At 46.8% G+C, this 22,242-nt stretch overlaps 1 protein-coding gene across 1 annotated transcript in view; it reads right to left on the bottom strand.

Annotated features, from left to right (window-relative positions):
• Positions 1-8,474, bottom strand: part of HIP1 (huntingtin interacting protein 1) — a 159,038-nt gene extending 150,564 nt beyond the window's left edge. The window contains exon 1 of the mRNA XM_066274525.1: positions 8,229-8,474. Within this exon, the coding sequence (XP_066130622.1) occupies positions 8,229-8,348 (120 nt within the window). The 5' untranslated portion in view covers positions 8,349-8,474. The remainder of the gene's footprint in view (positions 1-8,228) is intronic.
• Between the last annotated feature and the right edge of the window lie 13,768 nt (positions 8,475-22,242).

Below are 22,242 nucleotides of genomic sequence, written 5' to 3'. Positions count from 1 at the left end.
TTTGACGGTTATGTGTGTTGTAAAAATCTTCTTCCCAGAGGAATTTCAAATGTCCAAATAAGTCAATTGGGGAAGAATCTCTGTACCTTTTTAAAGTTAGCAACCCGGCTCTGGCTGGTTGGCTCAGTGGTAGAGCGTCGGCCTGGCGTGCAGGAGTCTTGGGTTTGATTCCCAGCCAGGGCACACAGGAGAAGCGCCCATCTGCTCCTCCACCCCTCCACATCTCCTTCCTCTCTGTCTCTCTCTTCCCCTCCCGCAGCCAAGGCTCCATTGGAGCAAAGTTTGCCCGGGTGCTGAGGATGGCTCTGTGGCTCTGCCTCAGGTGCTAGAATGGCTCTGATTGTGGCAGAGCGACGCCCCAGATGGGCAGAGCATCGCCCCCTGGTGGGCATGCCAGGTGGATCCCGGTCGGGCGCATGTGGGAGTCTGTCTGACTGCCTCCCCGTTTCCAACTTCGGAAAAATACAAAAAAATAAAAAATAAAAAAATAAAGTTAGCAACCCCAGGCCACACTTCCGCTTTAGAAGGAGATAAGGAGAGGGAAGTATACAATTTGAGATCAGACTCACCAGGTTCAAGCCTCAGAGCAGACACTTCTTAAGTTCTATTAAGGCAACTCACTTAAGCTCCCTGAGTCTCAATATCCCCATTTGAAAACTGACCAGTCACCTACTGCATGATTGTTCTGTGGCTAGAAAAGGTTATGCTTTATAAACTACAAACAGCCCTAGCCAGGTAGCTCAGTCGGTTAGCATTGTCCCAGTACACCAAGGTTGCAAGTTTGATCCCCAGTCGGGCACATACATGAATCAACGAATGAATGCATACATAAATGGAAAAAATCGATGTTTCTCTCTGTATCTCCTTTCCTCTCTCTCTAAAATCAATACATTAGCCTGACTGGGCGGTAGCGCAGTGGATAGAGAGTCGGACTGGGATGAGGAAGACCCAAGTTCGAGACCCCAAGGTCGCCAGCTTGAGCACGGGCTCATCTGGTTTGAACAAAGTTCACCAGCTTGGACCCAAGGTCACCGGCTCGAGCAAGGGGTTACTCGGTCTGCTGCAGCCCCACGGTCAAGGCACGTATGAGAAAGCAATCAATGAACAACTAAGGTGTCACAACAAAAAACTAATGATTGATGCTTCTCATCTCTCTCTGTTCCTGTCTGTCTGTCCCTATCTATCCCTCTCTGACTCTCTGTCACTGTAAAAAAAAAAAAAAAAAGTAAAAAAAATAAAATCAATACATTAAAAAAACTTAAAATAAATAAATAAATAATCAACCGCGGTGTTAGTTGTTTTAAATCAGAAGCCACAGGCCACACTAGCTTCCTGAACAGTCCAGACCAGCTTTCTGATGTGACCCACAGCACTAACAGCAGAGGCAACAGCAGCAACCTTTCAGATCCCAGTCCTCTCTCTTGTTGTTAGGCGCCTGAGGATACCTTCATTCCCCATCCTTCTCCCTGAACAGTACTGCCCACAGCTGAAAATAGGGCTCCTCCCGCATGCCTGGGCAGGAAAACAGGAAACAACCTCCACCTTGCCAAGAGGTGGGGCTGACAAGTTCCCTTTCCTAGGTGGGCATCTCTCCAGGCCATCAACCCTCTGGATGCAGGCAAAGCACTGGCCCCCAGCCCATTGCACCTCTGCACCAGCCTGCGCTCTGTGCCCCGCCCAGGTCTCCTCCACACTCTGTTCCAAGGTAGTGGAGTAAGTGCGCCAATGGATGGGGAGCATAAACAGAGACCATTAGTGCCGTGCAAGCAAGGAACCCTTTCAGTGCCCAGATGGCATTAGGGATCTGCACTTCCGGGCCATGCAGCCACTCCTCATCCCTTCCTGAGGTGCAGCAGCACCCTCTCCTGAGCCCCACGTCACTAGTACCTGGGCTCCCTTCTACAGAGGGGGCGTTTGGAAACTTTTCAAGCCAGCACTTGAAAGCTCAGAAGAAATGCACCTCCTTATTCCACAGTGTGAAAGCCTGCTGACTGGAGTTTTATGAGCTAAAATATTTGAGAGCTGGAAGGACCTTCAGAAATCTTTCCCAGCCTCCTTATTCTGAAACGAGAAATCCAGTAGCAGAGGCAGATTTTCTCCTGAGGTGGGCTCTCATATTGCTCTGCACTCAACCTAAAATCCTTTCTGCCCTGTTGCAAACTCCAGCACCTGTACACGGCAACTGCCACCAGCCACATCCAAGTGCCTGAGACACTGGGCCAGCCACTCCCTTCCTGGTAATATCTTCTAGCTTAGAAAGGTCCCACCTGAAACAGGCAGAAGCTCTAGAACAGCGAAGGCCATGTTTTGGAAATGCTTATAAAGTATTCTAAACTTAAAAAAAAAATTCAAATTAATTGACCTTCAGCCCAAATTCTGTTTCTAGACTCTGCAAGCTTTTTCCTAAGTGGGTTCTCCAGTCTTGCTCTCAGGAGTTGGGCAGGGGCTTCCATGGCATCCTGCATGCACAGGCGTGGCACACAGGGCAGAAACTTTGCAAGAATTAATCAGTGGAGAAATCAAAGGAGACAGGGGGAGAATCTCCAAAATTGGTACAGAGGAAAAGTACTCTGCAAGAGAGGCCCTGCCTTAGCACCCAGGCTCCCTGTAGATCCTGCAACTGGTTCATGTTCACACATTAGCAAACAGGCTTCACTGGCTGCCTCATGCAAGGCCCGGAGACCCAGACCCTGACCCCAACAGCTTCCAGTCTAGAAGGGAAGCCAAGATGTGGGCTTGCTTGGATGAATGGGAGAGACATAGAGCAGCTAAGGGCCCCTGCTCACTTGAATACAAGATCTAGCGGGAACCAGACTGCGGGGGCTGTCTAGTGGAGAAGACAGTGTAAATTAAAGCCTGAAAAGGACAGAGACAGGAAACCCTGATGGTGCAGAAAGAGGTTTTTGATAAAAGGGAGCTATAGAAGCAGTGTGGGGCTTTAGAGACAATCCATCTGTCACCAGGTTATTTGGGGGGCAGGGAGGATGGGATAACAACAATGTAGACAACAAATCATAAGGGCAGGAACAGTGAGAAGCAAAGGAACAAGAGAAATGTCACAGAATAGAATGTGACTGTGAGGGCAAGAGGGAAGGAGAACTCAGAACTAACTGACGCCAGGGAGATAATGGGGACTGGACACAGGTATTCAGCAGGGGCAAATATTCAATGGGAAGTGGTCACTCAGGCTAGGAAGTTAGGAGGGAGATGTGGGGAGCCGGCGTCATGGAGGTGAGAACAGAAACCATCAGATGGTGGTGAAGGCAGAGAAAGTGGACAGGAGGTAAAAGAGAAGTGGGGTGAGGACAGCACCTTGGGGACCCCAACCATTAGTGGGAGGAGGGAGGCAACCACCCTGAGGGGACCACATAATAACACAGGGGTGGGAGTCTGTGTAAGGCCAGACTCTGGGACTGGTCTTCTTGGTTCTGAGTCCCAGCTCTGCCACTTACTTCAGGACTTTGAGCTAGTGATTAACCCCTTGGAAGCCTCCATTTCCTCATCTGTAAAACAGGGATTATAATTTCTAAATTTGTTGCAAGAATTGAAAGGGGTGGCCTGTGTAAAGCCTTTACAATGGCACACAGTAAGTGTGGTAAATGGTGGCTATTATCATTAGTATGAGTGAGAGGAAAGCAGAAGAGTACAAACCATGGCCCCAAAGAAAGCTGTTAGCATCCTTTCTGCATTTTAGGTACCAATTAAGGGAGCAAGGAGGAGATGGGGTATCTTTTATATAGGAAGCCGTTCCAGTCCATTCAGAGTTGAGAACAGTGGATCCCTCTAGCCAACCCTTAAATTTTTTAGTTAATGAATCGAAGGCTGAGCATCTGCTGAGATCATGAACAAGATGGGCAGAAACTCTCCAACTTAAACATGGAAAAGAGGACTTTGCTGCCTGATTTTAAAGCCCTGGCTTCTCTCTTTACTCACTGGGTGACCTTGGACAATCATTTATCTTTTCTCAGCTGGAGTTATTAACATAGGATAATGGATAGAAATCACTGAACATATTCCTAATACCCAGCAGGCCCTCAATAAATATTTGTTTCTGTCTCTTTTTCTCTTTTTCTCTAAAACCCAAATCTCCTGGCTCTTCCAACCACATAATTCATTAGGATCCAATACTCTGCAGTGGGCTCCACCCAATGAGACTGTCACTCTCTAAGGGCTCCTCTGTGTTTCCAGAGCTCAGGCCTCTCCCTTCTGATCCCAGCATTCACCTGCCACAGAGCAGAGCTGCTCAAATTTCATTGTGCACAGGACCCCCTGGGGCTGTGGCCAAAATCAGGCTCTGATTCAGCAGGTCCTGCACTGGTAAGGACTCCAGTGACGCTGGTGCTGCAGGTCCTCTGTCCTCTATGTAGAGGTGCCCCGCGGTGACTGGCCCACCTCCCTGCTGACTCATGAGCTCTTCTGGAGCTAGTCTCTTTATCTTACACATCTCTGTGATCCCTCCATGGTATGTGCTCACTAAACGGATGTTGAAAAAAATAAACCACAGAGAAAACTATTTTCTGGCTAAGTAAATACAAACAAGGCATTTTGTTTGTCTCTGAGCTGTAGATCTCCTAGTTCATTTCAGAATCGCCCTCTGGAATTGGCTATGTAAGGACAGTGTGGTGGAAGGGGCCTGAGACCTGGAACCCAGAATCCTGGGTTTGAATTCCGAACCTTTCACTCACCAACTGGTGGCCCTGGGTAAGTTACCAAGCTCTCATCCCTAAAGTGAGGGAGATAATATCTAACCACCATGTAGCCCAATGATGGCTAAAACATGCTTTATACACTGTAAAGTGCTCCAGGTAAGGGATTATTATAGATTATTTTGAAGGCAAGAACAACTTTTCATTTCCTTAGTGCCTGAAGTTTGCTGTGATAGACTGGATGGGGACACACCAGGGGTCTAGTTGGAGATGGGAGCTATGGCAGGTGGGTCTGGGGTCCCCACTCCAGTAGGGACAGTGACTATGTGAAATGTGAGAATGATGCCAGGAGAGCTGAGAAGGGAAGGCTTCCTGGAAGAGGCTGGTAGAAGTGAAGAAACAAGGATCGTCTGTGGACACTGGCCTGACCAGAAGGAAGGCAGAGAAATCAGTGTCCTCTGATGGGCATGGGGCAGGCTCCTGACTGAGAGTGTAGAGAGCAAGGCTGGACTGGGAGGAAACTGGAGGGAAAAACATCAAGTAACTACAGTTATCCCCTGTAGCCCAGAGCTGAGTAACCCACCCAGGCCAGGGCTTCCCTGCTGAAGCTAACTAGTCATTTTCTACCCTCGACTATAGCCAACCCACCACTAACACAAGCCTCAGGCATCTGGGGACACAGGCAAGAATAAGATACAGTCCAGCCTCAGGAAGCTCATAGTTTTCAGAGGGCAACACAGAAATGGTGAGAATATGAGGCAGTAGGTAGGAATGGCCAATTCTGCTCCTGTCTCCACCTCAGCAAATTTGTGTCATCCACACTCACCTCCAGATGTTTCCTGAAGCCATTCCCCATTCTTGGAATGCCTCAGCCCCTCCCCTCCACCCAGCAAATGTTAACTCATGCTAAAAGGGGTTCCCACCCCCCACCCCCCGCAGCCTGTATGTTATGCACACACTCTTGGCAATTAACACTTTACCTAGTAACACTTCTGTCCCTCTACTGAACAGTTCATCACAACCTGCACTATTACTTATACTGTATTTCTTATCTCTTATCTCCCCAGTTAGATCATAGCAATAATCACTGGAATAGTGCTCCACAGTTGATAAAATTACTTCACACATATTATTTAAATTAATGCCCATAATAACCCTGTGAGGTAACTGTTCTCTTCATTTTACAATGAAGAAACAGAAGCTAAGAAAGGTTAGACAACTTGCCTGAGGCCACACAGCCTATCCACATGCCCAGCCATAAAACTCAAACCTCTTCTAGCTCCAATGCCAATGCTCTGCCCAATAGTCAGAGGCAACTTTAAGGCTGGGACCACTTCCAGCTGTGTGACCTTCGGCAGGTTACTTAATCTCTCTGGGCCTCAATTTCCTCCTGGAAAATGTGGCTGATACCCACCTCATAGGTCCTTGTCAAGATAAAAAGATAGTACTTTGAACAGTGCCAAACACTAATTAGTTACAATTATCACTATATCTTGGCTGATTCTCATAGTCTCTTAACTCATTAAAAAATTTTTTCTAACTTATTTTTATATCTCATAATACATTGATAGGTAGTCATTAAACAAAATAAATTTTTGCAGACTGACTAATGTTAAATTTTAGGATTGTCGCCTGACTTGTGGTGGCGCAGTGGATGAAGTGTCGACCTGGAAATGCTGAGGTTGCCGGTTCGAAACCCTGGGCTTGCCTGGTCAAGGCACATATGGGAGTTGATGCTTCCTGCTCCTCCCCCCTTCTCTCTCTGTCTCCTCTCTCTCCCTCTCTCCTTTCTAAAATGAATAAATAAAAAATTTAAAAAAAAATTTTAGGATTGTCCTCTTTTTTTTTTTTCCACTCTCCTACCCTCCCCCCCAATAGTTCAACAGTAGAAAAACTCCCTTTTCCCAACATCAGTTCAATTTAGTCAATTACAAGTGTTCCACAGAATAATCTAGACTCTCCTTGTTGGGCTGTCCCTGGATGGCAAGGGGACATGCCAGTCATGGGTGGAAACTTTCACAAACCTAATTTCCATCACTATAATGGATCAAAGTTTTCTTTTTTCTTTTTTTACTTATTTGAAACTAGAAGGAATGAGTTATTATAAAATAACAGCTATTTATTTTCCTTTTCAGTCTTAAAAAAGAAGAATATTCACACTGTTTCCTGGGGCAAGAAGCCCCATGTGACCAGGCAGCTTAGTTGAGGCAGACACACCCACTGTAGCTGGGAAGGAAAGCTTCCTTCTTTTCAACAGTCCAGTTACAAAGTCAGAGAATGAGCCTCGAACCCTGGGAGGCAGAAGTGAATGGCCATCTCTCCTATCCTGCCAAGGGGGTACGATGACCCTGGGAGGGGACATCCTTACTTTACATCACCCAGACACACCTGTAGTGGCCAGAGATGGCTGGAAAGAGAAGAGGATGAAGTCCCTGAGGTGTAAGGCTTTATTCTTTGCAAGATTCCATTTATAGAACACTCAGGTCCTTACAACCTTTTCTATCTAAAAGTTTGGAGGGAACACAGAACAGAGCAGGGGAACCAGCCTCTGGCAGTAGAGGCCCAGCTGGATCTTCAAAGGTTCCACTCTGAGAGGAGGAATGAAGAACCAATCTGTCCATACAACTTTGGCACTGGGATTAAAAGAAGTGCTGCACCCTTTGAAATGGATTTTGCATACAAACGAGCTGTTGAACACTATAAACATGTCAGCTTGATTCAGTCAAATCAATACACCAGACATTAAAACTGAGGTAAAAATGGATTGTGGCTTTTTGTTGATGACACAGAGGAATTTTGGCCCCCAGCCCTGGTCAGGCTGGACAATTAGGGCAGTCTGCCTATTAGCTGTCAGACACATCCTGGGGATGAAATCAAAACCCCAACTCAGGGCTCTGGGCATCACTTAGTAGCTAGCTCATCCTATCAGCACTGGGCTGTCCGGCTAAGAACCTCCATTCTTGCCTCTGGCCGCCCCCTCCTCCAACGCCCAGTTATTTTCCAAACTCGGCCACACTTCGCATTTGCTACATTCCTTCTCACCGCGCAGACCCCTACGGCCCAGCCTCCGAGGGCCGACAGCTGGGGCTGGTGTGAGCTAAGCAAGAGGCACGAGGAAGGGAGTACTAGGGGATGGGGGGAATGTCAATGTAACTGAGAAACGATCAAGAAAGGGCTCCTGACCTTTCACATCCCCCAACCCAGCGCCCACCCTTCTCTGACACACTTGCGTCTCGAAGTGGCTCCTCAACGCACTCTCCCTGTCTAGGGGCACTCCTTCCATTCGGCCGCTTTTCGGTTCTTCCCCCGTCACTGTCCCTGTGACCCCCGCACAGCTCCGCCGGGACCGGGTCCCCTCAGCTGCACCGTACGGATCCTGCTAGCTCCTTGGCCAGCTGGGATGCCCGGGTCCCCGACCTCCCGGGTCGCCTAGACCTGCGCACGCGATGCCCCCTCTCCCGTCCCCATTACCCAGTCCTTCTTTTGGCATGCAAGACCCCTACTCCCTTCAAAGCCCCTCCAGCACACTGCGTCTCTCGGGATGCCCCAGCCACGCAAGCCCCGGGGTCCCTTGGTCCTCACCTGAGTCCTCTCGAAGCTCTCCCGCTCCGCCGCCTCCACCCCCGCGCCGACCCCGCGCCGGCTCAGCACTTTGGGCAGGGGGTTGGGCACCTGCTTCATAGAACTGGCCATCCGGTCCATGTCGCCGCGCGGAGCCAAGTCAGGGGGCCCTCCGCTGCCCCGGGATCCCCAAGGCGCCGTCCGCCCCGCCCGACCCGCTGGGATCCGGCGCTAACGGGACGGCTCCCGCCTCTCATTGGCTAGCAGTGCTGCTACTCTCCGAGGCCCTGCCCCTCCCAGAGGCTTCCCCGCCCGCCCCCGGCCCCTCCGAAGCCCCCGGTGCGCCCCGCCCGATCGAGCCCTCCGGCCGCGAGGCGCGCGCTGACAGGCCTGGAGGCCTGTCCATCATTGGGCCCCACCGCCCCCGGCGGGGGCGGGGCGAGGACGGCCCTGACCTGCCCTCCCCCACCCCTCCCCCGACGCTCGTGCACCGCCCCCCAATGATCCCTCCCAAGCCCCAGTCCCTGCCCCTTCCCGACGAGCCGCTCTCTCCTCTAGCTCCGGTCGCTTCGAGGTCTCCGCGTAGTAGGCGGGGGTCACCCTGGCCAGGAGTCGGGCCTCCCGCAGGGACTTCGGGCCCGCCTGGGAATACCCTGTTTACTTCTTTTGGGCCGGGGACCTGAGAGCGCGGGATGGACGGGGTTGGCGGCTGGAGCCCGGGGAAGCGCTGCCCCCAGGCCGGGTTCCCTCAGGATGGGTCAGTATATGCCAGATGTGACCGCCATGGGTGGCAGCCCCCACCCAGTTCCTCGGCTTCCTCCCGTATGCTGACCCTGACCTGAATCCCTGCCAATCCCCTTTGTAATGATCACAGCCCGGAAGCGCTGGGTTGGTTCGGTGGGAACCTCCCGCACCTTCTTTCCAAATCTCTGGTTCACTGGACCCGGCCAGAACGTATTCATTGGTAGAAACCCCTGTGGACACTTTCTGTTTTTCCTTGTTTCTGGGCCACCCCTCCCATCCTGCTCAGACATGAGCCAAGGTACCGACAGGCTGAGGGAAGTGTGATGCTTTAACGAAGATACTGAAGAAAGTTAGTTTTCCCGTACATTTTGGGGGTTTTTTGGGGGGAGGAGCTCTGAAACTCAAGGAAAGGCATTAAAATGTTTTACCTGAGACCTTTTAATAAAAATCCACACATTCGGTAGAAAAGTGAAAGAGTGGGTGGGCCTTTGCAGGCATGAGGGAGCCGCTGAAGGCTCTTGCTCAGACCTGTGCTTTGCCGGGCTGACTTTGTGTGGATGGGATCTTGGCAGAAGAGGGAAAGGAAGGAACCGATGGCGAGACTACAGCATTAGGTGAGAGACTGAGGGCCTGCACTAGAATGGAGCGGAGAAAGTTCTGTCCTGAGGAGGTTAGTGAATAGGCTTAGGACAAAGGGAATGCTGGGAGGGGAGAGGCAGTGGTGGGGCCAGAATTTCTTTGAGGATGGATTTAATGGTGGCTATGCGGTAGAGGAAAATTGCCTTGAGGCTACGTTTGCATTGCAAGCACACTGGTTTCACCTTTTCTTAAATTGTGTTTATTTAGGAGGCTTTGTATCTGGGCATGTGGAGATGACACTGAGTAGGGGAGCACAGTAGGGGTGCTGTTTGACAAAGAAGAGATGGCTGCAGTTCTAAGCAGAGCAATGTCAACATAGGCTTGGCCAATAAGCAGGTAATGGGTGGAAACAGAGAAGCCTGGGGAGGAAGAATTGAATAGAAGGAGCAACAAGGCCAAGGTGATAGGACTCAGGGAGGTGTTATCAATAAATTGTGCCCTGTTGGGAAACAAAGACAATAGATGAGGATTGTGTTTGGGGGTATCTGGGGGTATTTGGGGGTTGGGTAGATGTATCAGTCAGCACTGCAGAAGGAAAGGGATTGCACCCTGGAAAGGCAATTGAGAATTGAAGGAAGAACCCGTACAAAGGGGTGACCTGGATTAAGCAGATCAGCCAAGGAGGGTGAAGCACTCAGGGATTATAACAGTGGGGAGCTGTTCCCAGCCCATACCTGAAGGGACAAGGCAGGGGAGCTGTACTGGAACCATTTGGAAGCTCTAGTCATAGGAGAGGAGGCCCCTGTAAAAACTTTGGCCTTAGGTAGAACACTAGTCATTGGGAGATCCCACTCTCTCTTCCATCCTCTGATTTCCTTCTAGTGCCTCCTCCCACTGGCCAAACACAGCTGGAAGCTCCCACAAGGGTGATGCCTCAGAACTGCCACCACCCCCCTCCTTCCAGTCATGGAGCAGAGTGGATGGGAGGAGGGGTGCATCTCCCAGCAGAGGAGGCTCGCAGGAATATACCTACGAGGAAAATAGACAAGATTCATAATATTGCCTCTGTGTGCCAATTCTTAGTCCTGTACCCACCTCACATTCTGAACCCAGCTAGAGAGTGATTTCTGACCCTTTGCCCAGAGTTTATGGCTTTAGTAAACAAGCACCCTTTAAACAGGGATTAAGGGATCAGCCTACTTCTTATTAGAATAAACCAGAATAGGAATTAGGAATTTGTGGTTTGGATGCACCCTGTGTAAAAGACTCAATTGAGTTACCTTCCTCTGTGAAATTCAGTGAGTTAAAAATAAGGATTTTCCACTTGCCCCAGCAGCAAAACCGTTTGCCAAGGGTTGAGAGAAACCAGCTGCCAGGATATAAATTACAGGACGCCACTAGCTTGCTTTAGCTCTTATGATCTCTCTCAGTAATGTTGGAACCATTTGTTTTATAACTTCTAGGGATGCCGGGTTTTAGACATGGAATCCTAATCACTGGGAAACCCATAGGGGGGTAAGTCTGGTTATCTGCCTCTCCATAATTGGTGAAATCTGTCCCACCCTAGACCTAGTTTGGATCTGAATTAGTGTTTGGTGTGAGGATATATAATCTGACCACACTATTCCTATGGGTTCCTGGAGCCCAAGTACATGTTTTAATAGTTTGAATATATCATTAATATACATTAAGCTGCATATATTTAAAGTATACAATATGGTGAGTTTTGACATATATGCACATCTATAAAACCATCAACACAATCAAGTAATTAACATATTCATCACCCCTCCCCCAAGATTTCCTCATGCCCTTTTGTAATTCATTCTTACCTCTTGCCAAACCCCTTTGCCTAGGCAACTACTGATCTGCTTTCTGCCACCATACATTAGTTGCATTTTCTAGAATTGTATATAAGTGGAATCATATAGGATGTATTCTTTTTTGTTTGGCTTTTTGCACTAAGAATAGTTATTTTGAAATTTATATATGTTGTCACTTGTATCAATAGTTTGTTCCTTTAATTACTGATTAGTATTCCAGTGTATAGATAGTATAGAATTTATCCATTAACCTGCTGATGGACATTTGGATTCTTTCCAGTTTTTGACTATTACCAAAAAAAGCTGCTATGAACAGTTGTGTACAAGTCTTTGTATGAACACATGCTTTCATTTCTCTTGGGTAACTACTTTGTATGGTAGCTGTATGTTTAACTTTTTAAAATTGCCAAATTGCGTTCCAAAATGGTTGTACCATTTTACACTCCCACTATTAGTGTGTGAGAGTTCCAGTTGCTTCACATTCTTGTCAACACTTGGTATGGTCAAGTCTTTTAATTTTAACCATTCCAGTGAGTATGTGGTAGTATCTCATTGGTATTTAAATTTTTTTTCCAGCCCTGGCTGGTTGGCTCAGTGGTAGAGTGTCAGCCCAAATGTGTGGATGTCCCGGGTTCGATTCCTGGTCAAGGCACACAGAAGAAGCACCTATCTGCTTCTGCACCCCCCCCTCTTGCTTCTCTCTCTCTCTCTCTCTCTCTCTCTTTCTCTTTCTCTCTTCTCCTCCTATCCTGCAGCCATGGCTCGATTAGAGCTAGTTGGCCCTGAACACTGAGGATGGCCTCCACCTCAGGCACTAAAAAATGTCTCCAATTGCAACAGAGGAAGGGCCCCAGATGGGCAGACCATTGCCCCCTAGTGGGCTTGTCAGATGGATCCTGGTCCTGGTACATGCGGAAGTCTGTCTCTGCCTCCTCTCCTCTCACTAAATTAAATAAATAAATAAATAAATTTGCTTTTATCCATTCACTAGTGATGTTGATTGTCTTTTTAGGTGCTTATATGACATCTGTATGTTCTCTTTGGTAAGGTGTTTTATTTAAATCTTTTGCACATTAAAAATTTTTTTATACTGAAAAAATAATAAACTATAAAAGAATTGCAAGATACTAGTTTCCACATACCCATCACTTACCTTCTTATACAACCTAATGCTAACATCTGACATAACCAAGGTACAATTATTAAAACTAGGAAATTAACATTGGTAACAATACTATTAACTACACTAAAGACTTTTTTTTTTTTTTTTTTTGTATTTTTCTGAAGCTGGAAACGGGGAGAGACAGACAGACTCCCGCATGCGCCCGACCGGGATCCACCCGGCTCGCCCACCAGGGGGCGACGTTCTGCCCCTCCGGGGCGTCGCTCTGCCGAGACCAGAGCCACTCTAGCGCCTGGGGCAGAGGCCAAGGAGCCATCCCCAGCGCCCGGGCCATCCCTGCTCCAATGGAGCCCCGGCTGCGGGAGGGGAAGAGAGAGACAGAGAGGAAGGGGGGGGGTGGAGAAGCAAATGGGCGCTTTGCCTATGTGCCCTGGCCGGGAATTGAACCCGGGTCCCCCGCACTCCAGGCCAACGCTCTACCGCTGAGCCAACCGGCCAGGGCCACTAAAGACTTTTTATTTGGATCATACCATCTATTAATGTCTTTATTCTGCTCCAGGATCCAATCTAAAACTGCACAGTGTCTTTAGTTGTCATGTTTTCTTAGTCTTCTCCAAAGTGTGACAGTTCCTCTGTCTTTCTTTGTATTTTTCAAATTGACACTTTTGAATTGCACTGAGCAGATATTCTGTAGGCTGTTCCTCAGTTTGAACTTACCTGATATTTTCTCATGATCAGATTGATGTTATGAATTTCCGGTAAAAAATAGCACAGAAGTGATGTGCCCTTCTTCACACATTCTACCAGGGCTACATACTGTCAATTTGTCTTATTACTGTTGATAAGCTCAATCACTTGGTTAAGGTAGTGTCTATTATTTTTCTCCACTGTAAAGTTACCATTTTTCCATTTTAATAGATTAAAATTAGTGGGAGATTCTTTGAAGCCATGCAAATATCCTGTTTCTCCTTAATTTCTTTTGCCAATCCTTTAAATGGGTTGTTTGTCTTCTTATCAAACTCTTAAGTGAGTTTAGCAAGTCTGCAGTGATCAGAATCAATATATGAAACTCAATTGTATTTCTGTACATTAGCAATTAACAGTCAGAGATTGTGCCCTGACTGGTTGGCTCAGTAGTAGAGCATCAACTTGGTGTGTGGATGTTCCAGGTTCAATTCCCAGCCAGGGCACACAGGAGAAGCGCCCATCAGCTTCTCCACCCCTTCCCCTCTCCTTCCTCTCTGTCTCTCTCTTCCCCTCCCGCAGCCAAGGCTCCACGGGAACAAGTTGGCCCTGGTGCTGAGGATGGCTTCATGGCTGCTGCCTCAGGCACTAGAATGGCTCTGGTTGCATTACAGCAATGGCCCCAGATGGGCAAAGCATTGCCCCCTAATGGGCATGCCAGATGGATCCCAGTCGGGCACATGCAGGAGTTTGTCTCTGCCTCCCCACTTCTCACCTCAGAAAAAAAAAAAAATCAGAAATTGAAATGTAAAAATGATACCATATATGATAGTATCAAAATTATAGCATACTTAGGCACAAATTGGTGTAACATATGTACACTGAAAACTGCAAAACATTGATGAAAGAAAGTAAGAAAGACAAATGGAGAAATGCACCACATTTATGGAGCTGACCCTCAATTTTGTTAAGATGTCAGTTCTAACCAAATTGACCTATGGATTTGGTGCAGTTCCAATCAAATTTCCAGCAAAATGTTTTGTAAAAACTGTTAAGATAATTCTAAAATTTGCAGAGAGCCTGACCAGGCAGTGGCACAGTGAGCGTCGGACTGAGATGCAGAGGACCCAGGTTCAAGACTTGAGGTTGCCAGCTTGGCACGGGCTTATCTGGTTTTAGTAAAGCTCACCAGCTTGGACCCAAGGCCGCTGACTTGAGCAAGGGGTACTCAGTCTGCTGAAGGCCCACCATGGTCAAGGCATATATGAGAAAGCAATCAATGAACAAATAAAGTGTCGCAACGAAACACTGATGATTGATGCTTCTCATCTCTCTCCGTTCCTGTCTGTCCCTATCTATCCCTCTCTCTGACTCTCTCTCTGTCTCTGTAAAAAAAATAAATAAAAATAAAAATTTGCAGAGAAAGGTAAAGAACCTATATTAATCAAATAACTTTAAAAAAAACATTTTGCATACTGACATTACATGACCAAGACATATCATAAGGCTACAGTAATCAAAACAATGTGGTATTAGTGGAAAGGAATATTTGTTGATTAATAAAACAGATAAAAAAGTCCAGAATTAGGACCACACATATATGGTCAATTGATTTTCCACAAAGGTGCAAAGGAATTCTACAAAGGAAATTTTTTCAGTAAACAGTGCTAGAACAATTATGTAGATAACCAAATGCAAAAAAAAAAAAAAAAAAAGCAACAACAAAACCTCTCAACCCTCAATTTTTCCCTCACATCATATACAAAAATTAACTCAATATGGATCATAGACATAATAAAAACTAAAACTCTTAGTGACATTGGGTTTGGCAAAGGTTTCTTAAATACAACACTAAAAGCATAAAGTATAAAAGAAAAAAAATCAATAAATAAGACTTTATCAAAATTAAAAATGTTTGTTTGTTCTTCAAAAGACCTCTATAAAATGAAAAGGGTTGGGAAAAGATATTTCCAAAGCATTCATCCAACAAAGGCTTGTATCTCTCTTACCTCCTGCCAACCTTGTAGACAAAGTACACATTTTTTAAAGCCTACCTGGTTTGGGTTTTAAATTGTTCACACAGATTAGAGTGACTCAGGTACAAGAGCACAATATAGAGGACCATATAAGGGATTTACAATGAAAGAGATCCGAGTCTGAGCCTCCATTCTACCACATTTTAGTTGTGAATTTTTGGGCAAGGTACTGAATGTTCTGAGTCTCTTATCCAACTGTAAAGCAGGAAGAGCAGTTTCTCTTCCTTATAATACAAGCTTTCTCTCATTTAGCAGACATTTGTTGAATTGCTACTCTGGAGAAGGCACAGGGCAAAAAAAGGTTGTAAGTTAAGTGTCTGGTGATGGATACACATGTAAAGAAAAGCACATCCTGGCCCTGGCCGGTTGGCTCAGCAGTAGAGCATCAGCTTGGCATGCAGGAGTCCCAGGTTCGATTCCCAGCCAGGGCACACAGGAGAAGCGCCCATCAGCTTCTCCACCCCTCCTCCTCTCCTTCCTCTCTGTCTCTTTCTTCCCCTCCCGCAGCCAGGGCTCCATTGGAGCAAAGTTGGCCCGGGTGCTGAGGATGGCTCTATGGCCTCTGCCTCAGGTGCTAGAATGGCTCTGGTTGCAACAGAGCAATGGCCCAGATGGGCAGAGCATCGCCCCCTGGAGGATGCCAGATGGATCCCGATCAGGTGCATGCGGGAGTCTGTCTGACTGCCTCCCCATTTCCAACTTCAGAAAAATACAAAAAAAAAAAAAAAAAAGAAAGAAATAAAAAGAAAAGAAAATCCTATACAAGGAGGCAAGTGCTAAATTAGAGGTATGGATTGGCGTGTTTCTTCAGATATTTGGGGGATTAAACAAGAATAGGATCTTATTTATGAAAAATTATCTCTGTGTGTATATGAATACATGAGAAAAAGGATAGCATTAGATCTATATTTAATGAATTGTAGGGATGTCTATGAAAAATTGTCAAGTGGGAGAGAAGCAAGATGCAAAATACAGAATATTCTACTTTAGCAAAAACAAGCAAACAGAATTCTCTTGAAGCTGTAGATATGCTTGTATATCTGCATGAACAGAGAAGAGGGTGTGAGAGGATATAATCCAGGCTGCTAATATGTTATGCGTGGAGATAGGGTTTTATAGATTATTGTTTTTATGTATATCTTTTAACTTTTTTGTATCTTAACAAAATTAAGAAAATTTAAACCAAATAGTTGATAAACACCGAAACAACAAAAACACATCCCAAGAAGTGCTTTTTATGTTGGGTAAAACAGACTCTCAGCTTATTACTAGCTGGTGCACAGGTGGAGTGCCAAGACTGAAAGCTTCCCTTTGGTGATGCAGGGTGACTTATCCTTTACTATCTAAAGTCTTTGCCAGATCTTGAAATGTTTATGCCAGTACTCAAAGCATTAATTGTGCATACAGGAGGGCCAGGGTAGACTGGGGGAAAGGGTGGTGACCAGTAGGGGGCAGCAGAGACCAGGCAAAAGTGGTCAAGGTACCCCAAACCAGACCAGTGCAGGTAAGCTAGAATGGGGCACCTCTTCTGGCTGAATCAGGAGCTAAGGCAGAACCTGAAACTAGAGTCAAGGTCTATGACATGTCAGAAGCCAGGGAGACAGGAACTAAGCCAAAAGTGGGAACCCAAGCTAAAGCCAGACAGGCAGCCAGCAAGCCAGGAATGAGCAGACAGCACTGAATTGACCCTGGTAATGGACAAGGGTCAGGTGTCTGCAGGGAAAGCTGATCTCATACTGCTCTCGATAAATAATGCCATTGATCAAGATGAGGAATACTTTGAGGGAAAGATAACAAGTTCATTTGTTGACACACCAAGGTTCAGATGCCACACAGAGATGCCATCGGGCTATTGGAACATCAGAAGGACTGTCAAAGCTATCGATGTAAGCTAGTGTCTCTCATAGAGATGACAGGAGCAGCTGCAGGCCTGGATGAGAGGAGAGAGGGGGTTCAGGCAGAAACTGGGAACAAGCTGTACACTGGGAGAAAATCTTTGTAAAATATTTATCCAACAAAAGACGTGTATCTAGAATATATCAAGTACAAGTTTTAAAAGTTACCTGGTTTTAAATTATTAACACAGGTCAGGATGAATAAGGAACAAGAGGACAGCGTCGGGAACCAAGTCAGGGATTAGCAATGACAGGGATCTGGGTCTGAGCTTCGGCTCTATTGCGTTTAGTTATCACATGGGCAAGTGACAAGCAGCATCCACAAGCAATAGTCACGGAAAAGAAGCTAAAGAAGACAGAAAATGAAGACTGAGAAGTAGAAGGGAGGCCAGCAGATTTCAATGTCATTAGAGCCTAGGCTGGAGATCATTGCAAGAAAAAAGGGGAGTCAATAAAAGTGTCAAAGGCCACCAAGAGATCAGGGAAGGATGACTAGGAGGGGACCAAGGAAGTGGAATTCTGTGCCAGCAGTTTCAGTAAATGTACAGATGCTTCAAAGTTTGATCCAATATTTGATAATTCATTAGGAGGACTCACAGAACTAACTGAAAGCTGTTATAATTATGGTTACAGTTTATTACAGAGAAAGGATACAGACTAAAATCTGTGAAGGAAAGAGATACATGGGTCAGAGTCCAAGAGAGTTCCATACTTGGAGTTTCCAGTTGTTCCCTCCCAGTGAAGTCCTGGACAGTTCTAGCTTCTCCAAACAGTGGCATATGACAACATGCTTGGAGTAGTGCCAGCCAAGGAAGCTCATCCAAGCCTTGTGTGCAGCATTTCTTTTTAATGGGGCTCCATCATATTGACATGGTGGTCACCTGTGTGGCTGACCTTCCTTTAGTCTCCAGCCCCCCCAAAGGTCATGTAAATACTGTATGGCCCAAAGCTCGCAGGTAAACAAACACTTGTTGGGACATTGCAAGGGCTTGAGATCATCTCACCTGAGCTGAAGACAAAGCCAGCTCTCTCTTTGGATATGGTCAGTTCTTTACTATACAGATGCTAAATTGCAGTGAGTTGAGAAATGAATAAACTATGAGTAGGGGAAGTAGTCACTATGGCACAGTGGCACCTCTTCAAACCATGTGTCAGGAAAAACGAAGGTGAAAGGCTCTCTGGGAAAAAACAGGGTGGGCAGAGAAATGGAAAGATAAGGAGTGGCCAAGGGCTGCAGACTGCAGGGAGAGCACAGAGTGGAGTCCAGGGCCATGAGAGAGATGAGGTGGAAGCTGTTAGACTGTGTCCAGTGAGGGGTGAGTTTGGAAGAGGAATTCTGCAGCGAAGGTGAGGCGCCCCTATCTGGCGGCAAGATCCTGAAGTGGGATGGGGTGTTCCTTTCTGGAAAGTGGGTGTGGTAAGAGTTGATGGGGCCATCCAAACTGGATGTGAGATGTCAGAGCAAAATTGGAAGCCATGTTACCTGGGAGAAATTTGTGAATACAGGTGTGGCAGGATAATATTTTGAGATATGTCACTCTCCCCTCACATACTGCCCCCCCATTCCCTTTTCCCTTTGACACTTACCCAGTGACATTTACTGCCTCCAGAGAGGATAAATAAAGCAGAAAGAAATGCTTTGTGGTTACAGGAGTTTAGAGTTTGAGTTTCAAAAGCCTGGGAGACACAATTGTACCAGAAACAATAGATTGGGGAGAACAGAGGAAGTGTCAGGCTATCCCATGCCCAAATCTGGTTCTTCTACCAGGAGTTAGGGAGAGACAGGAATGCAGAGGAATTAGACACCAGTCTAGTTCTTGCAAATGGGCTCTTTATGTTCACTCCTTGGGCTGAGTCCTGGGAGTGAAGGAGACCCTGACATAAAGCACAGACAGGTCCGGAGACTCTGGGGCAGAGGGAATCCACATTCCCCCTTCCCTAGTGGGTCCCAGTGTAGCAAGAAGGTCCCAGAGACCCCCTGAGCTGGCAGTGAGAGTCCCGAGAGAGTCCCTAGAGCCCTACATGCCCCAGCATGGTGCCCAGAGCAGCAGAACATTTCCCATGAACCCAAGAGCCATGGGACATCGTCAGGGAGCATTGGCAGGCCTGGAAATGTAGACATGGCAGTGACCTCTGAAGACCAGGCTCTGAGGGAATGGAGGACACAAGGATGTGTTGGGGGTCAATGAAGACAACCAGGACCTGATGTTCCCCCCCCCCGATTCCTTAGCACAGTGAGAGCCCCTTGGAGAAAAGCACCATGAGACCCTGAACTGCTGGGCATAAGCTCTGCCCTTTGGAAGACCAGGAGCCCAAAGGAGAACACCAGTTCAGTTACGGAAAAATAAAAGTACATTTCTTACACATCAAAGGCTGTGAGCTTCCCAATCTGGATACTAAAGATTTATAGACCAGGGAAAGATTTGTTTCTGGTACAGTGTTTGGACCAAACTTCCATCACTATTTGCCCAGGGTTCCATTTTTCAGTGCCCCGTCAGTTTTCTTGATTACAGAGAAACATAGCCTTTCTCGAGTAATACCTTTTTGTCTGTAGTTTCTAATAATTGTCTCCAGCCTATAAAAAGGGCCGCTCAGATCATTTCAGGAGGGATGGTAGGAGCCAGCCAGACTCCCGCAGCTGGGTGAGTGGCTGTTGTAGGCGGCAGAGGACCAGCCCACGTGGGTGGCAGGACCATGGAAAAGAGAGCCCAAAGCAATCACAAGTTCTCCATTATGCTCTGAGATAAAATAAGATTAAAAAAAATTTTTTTCTTTGAAAGATATTTTTTGTTCTTTTCATGTTCACGTGTGTGTGTTTCTCAACATATGACAGGACCTCTGTGCCAGCCTTTTTGTCCTCACCCCATCTTTCCACCACTTTGCAGTAATGGCTGCTATGGGCTGAATTGTGTCCATCAAAATTCATATGTTGCCTCTATTCTGTTCCTCAGTTCACTTTGTTCATTAGATTCCACATATAAGTGAGATCATAGGATTTTTTTTTCTTTCTCTGCCTGGCTTCCGAGAAGGTGAAGGGATTAGTGAAATTATATATACATAACACATAAATACAGATAACAGGACAGCAAATCCCAGAGGGGAGAGGGGAGGAAGTTAGGGGGAAGGAGGCAAAGGGGGTATAATGGGGGACATAGGGGTGGGGTGAGGGTGTTATATTGAGTGGGACACTTGAATCCATGTTAGCACAATAAATTAAAATTAATAAATATAAAAAAAGACAATAGGAAAATGGTCAAAACAAAAAATTCATATGTTGAGTTCCTCACACTAAGACCCCACTTGGAGATAGGGTCTTCAGTGAGGTAATTAAGTTACAATGATGTCAGTGGCTGTCCCCTAATTAAGACAGCTGTTTTTGTAAGAACACAGATACACACAGGGAAGACCACGTGAAGCCGAAGGAAGAAAACAGGTATCTGTCAACCAAAGACAACGGCCTCCAAAGGAACCAACCCTGCAGATAGCTTGATCTCTCACTTCCAGCCACCAGAACCTGAGAGAATAAAATTCTGTTATTTAAGCCACGTAGTCTGTGGCACTGTCTTATGGCAGCCCCAGCAGACTAATCCACCCTCCATGTACAACCTTAACCCTCACTCTGTAATGCAGGATTTCAGGGTCTTGCACACCTTGTACAAATCTTTCAGTTGAGAAACACAGAAAAGCAGAACTTTGCTTGTGTTTCCATCTTGCCACTTTTCCTGTAACTCCAATCTGATCTACAATTTATTCAATGAACGTCCATGGCTGACTTTGTGCCACATATGAGGGCTACACTGGCAAAGGGATAGACATGGTCCTTGCCAGCATGAAGACTGCAGTCCGGTGGCAAGACTGTTAGTCTCCCCATGCCCCGTCCTGCCCCACTGGCTGCCAGCTTTTACCCCCTCCCCAGCCCTGCGTGGCTGCCAATGGAGGTAGGAGGGATGATATCCACACATTCACCAGGGGTCAAATCCTGGTGCTGGGTGTCACAAACCGTGAACCATACAGCAGTAATCACTGTTGGCAGACATTGACCACTACAATGCAAGACAGCCTGAAGACAAAATTGATATCAGGAAAAAGAGCCCAGAGAGTCACAGAGGAATAATGCTGTAGTCCTGATTGATCTGTGATGACACAGGGCTGAGACTTCCAGTATCACATGGAGTAAGAAAGCAAAAATGCCCATTCTTGCCTCGTTCTAATCTAAGGGGAACAGCCTTCAGTCTTTGATCATTAAGAATGATGTCAGCCCTGGCTGGTTGGCTCAGTGGTAGAGCGTCGGCTTGGCGTGCAGAAGTTCCGGGTTTGATTCCCAGCCAGGGCACACAGGAGAAGCGCCCATCTGCTTCTCCACCCCTCTCCCTCTCCTTCCTCTCTGTCTCTCTCTTCCCCTCCCGCAGCCGAGGCTCCACTGGAGCAAAGATGGCCCGGGCACTGGGGATGGCTCCTTGGCCTCTGCCCCAGGTGCTAGAGTGGCTCTGGTCGCAACAGAGCGACGCCCGGAGGGGCAGAGCGTCGCCCCCTGGTGGGCAGAGCGTCGCCCCCTGGTGGGCGTGCCGGGTGGATCCCAGTCGGGCGCATGCGGGAGTCTGTCTGACTGTCTCTCCCCGTTTTTGGCTTCAGAAAAATACAGAAAAAAAAAAGAAAAAAAAGAATGATGTTAACTGAGTTTGTGTGTGTGTGTGTGTATAGCCTGTACCAGGGGTCCCCAAACTACGGCCCGCGGGCCACATGCGGGCCCCTGAGGGGGGGGCCCCGCTGCACTTCCAGAAGGGGCACCTCTTTCATTGGTGGTCAATGAAAGGAGCACATTGACCATCTCATTAGCCAAAAGCAGGGCCATAGTTCCCATTGAAATACTGGTCAGTTTCTTGATTTAAATTTACTTGTTTTTTATTTTAAATATTGTATTTGTTCCCGTTTTGTTTTTTTACTTTAAAATAAGATATGTGCAGTGTGCATAGGGATTTGTTCATAGTTTTTTTATAGTCCGGCCCTCCAACGGTCTGAGGGACAGTGAACTGGCCCCCTGTGTAAAAAGTTTGGGGACCCCTGGCCTGTACCGACCCTATGTACCTCCAACTAAAAAAGAAAAATACCTCTGTTTTACAATATCATTATATTTTTATTATGAAAATTAAA

This window comes from Saccopteryx bilineata, chromosome 4 (assembly GCF_036850765.1).
Source record: "Saccopteryx bilineata isolate mSacBil1 chromosome 4, mSacBil1_pri_phased_curated, whole genome shotgun sequence".
Lineage (NCBI taxonomy): Eukaryota > Metazoa > Chordata > Mammalia > Chiroptera > Emballonuridae > Saccopteryx > Saccopteryx bilineata.
The sequence above is the reverse complement of the archived record's forward strand: the minus strand, read 5'-3'. Positions and strand labels throughout refer to the sequence as shown.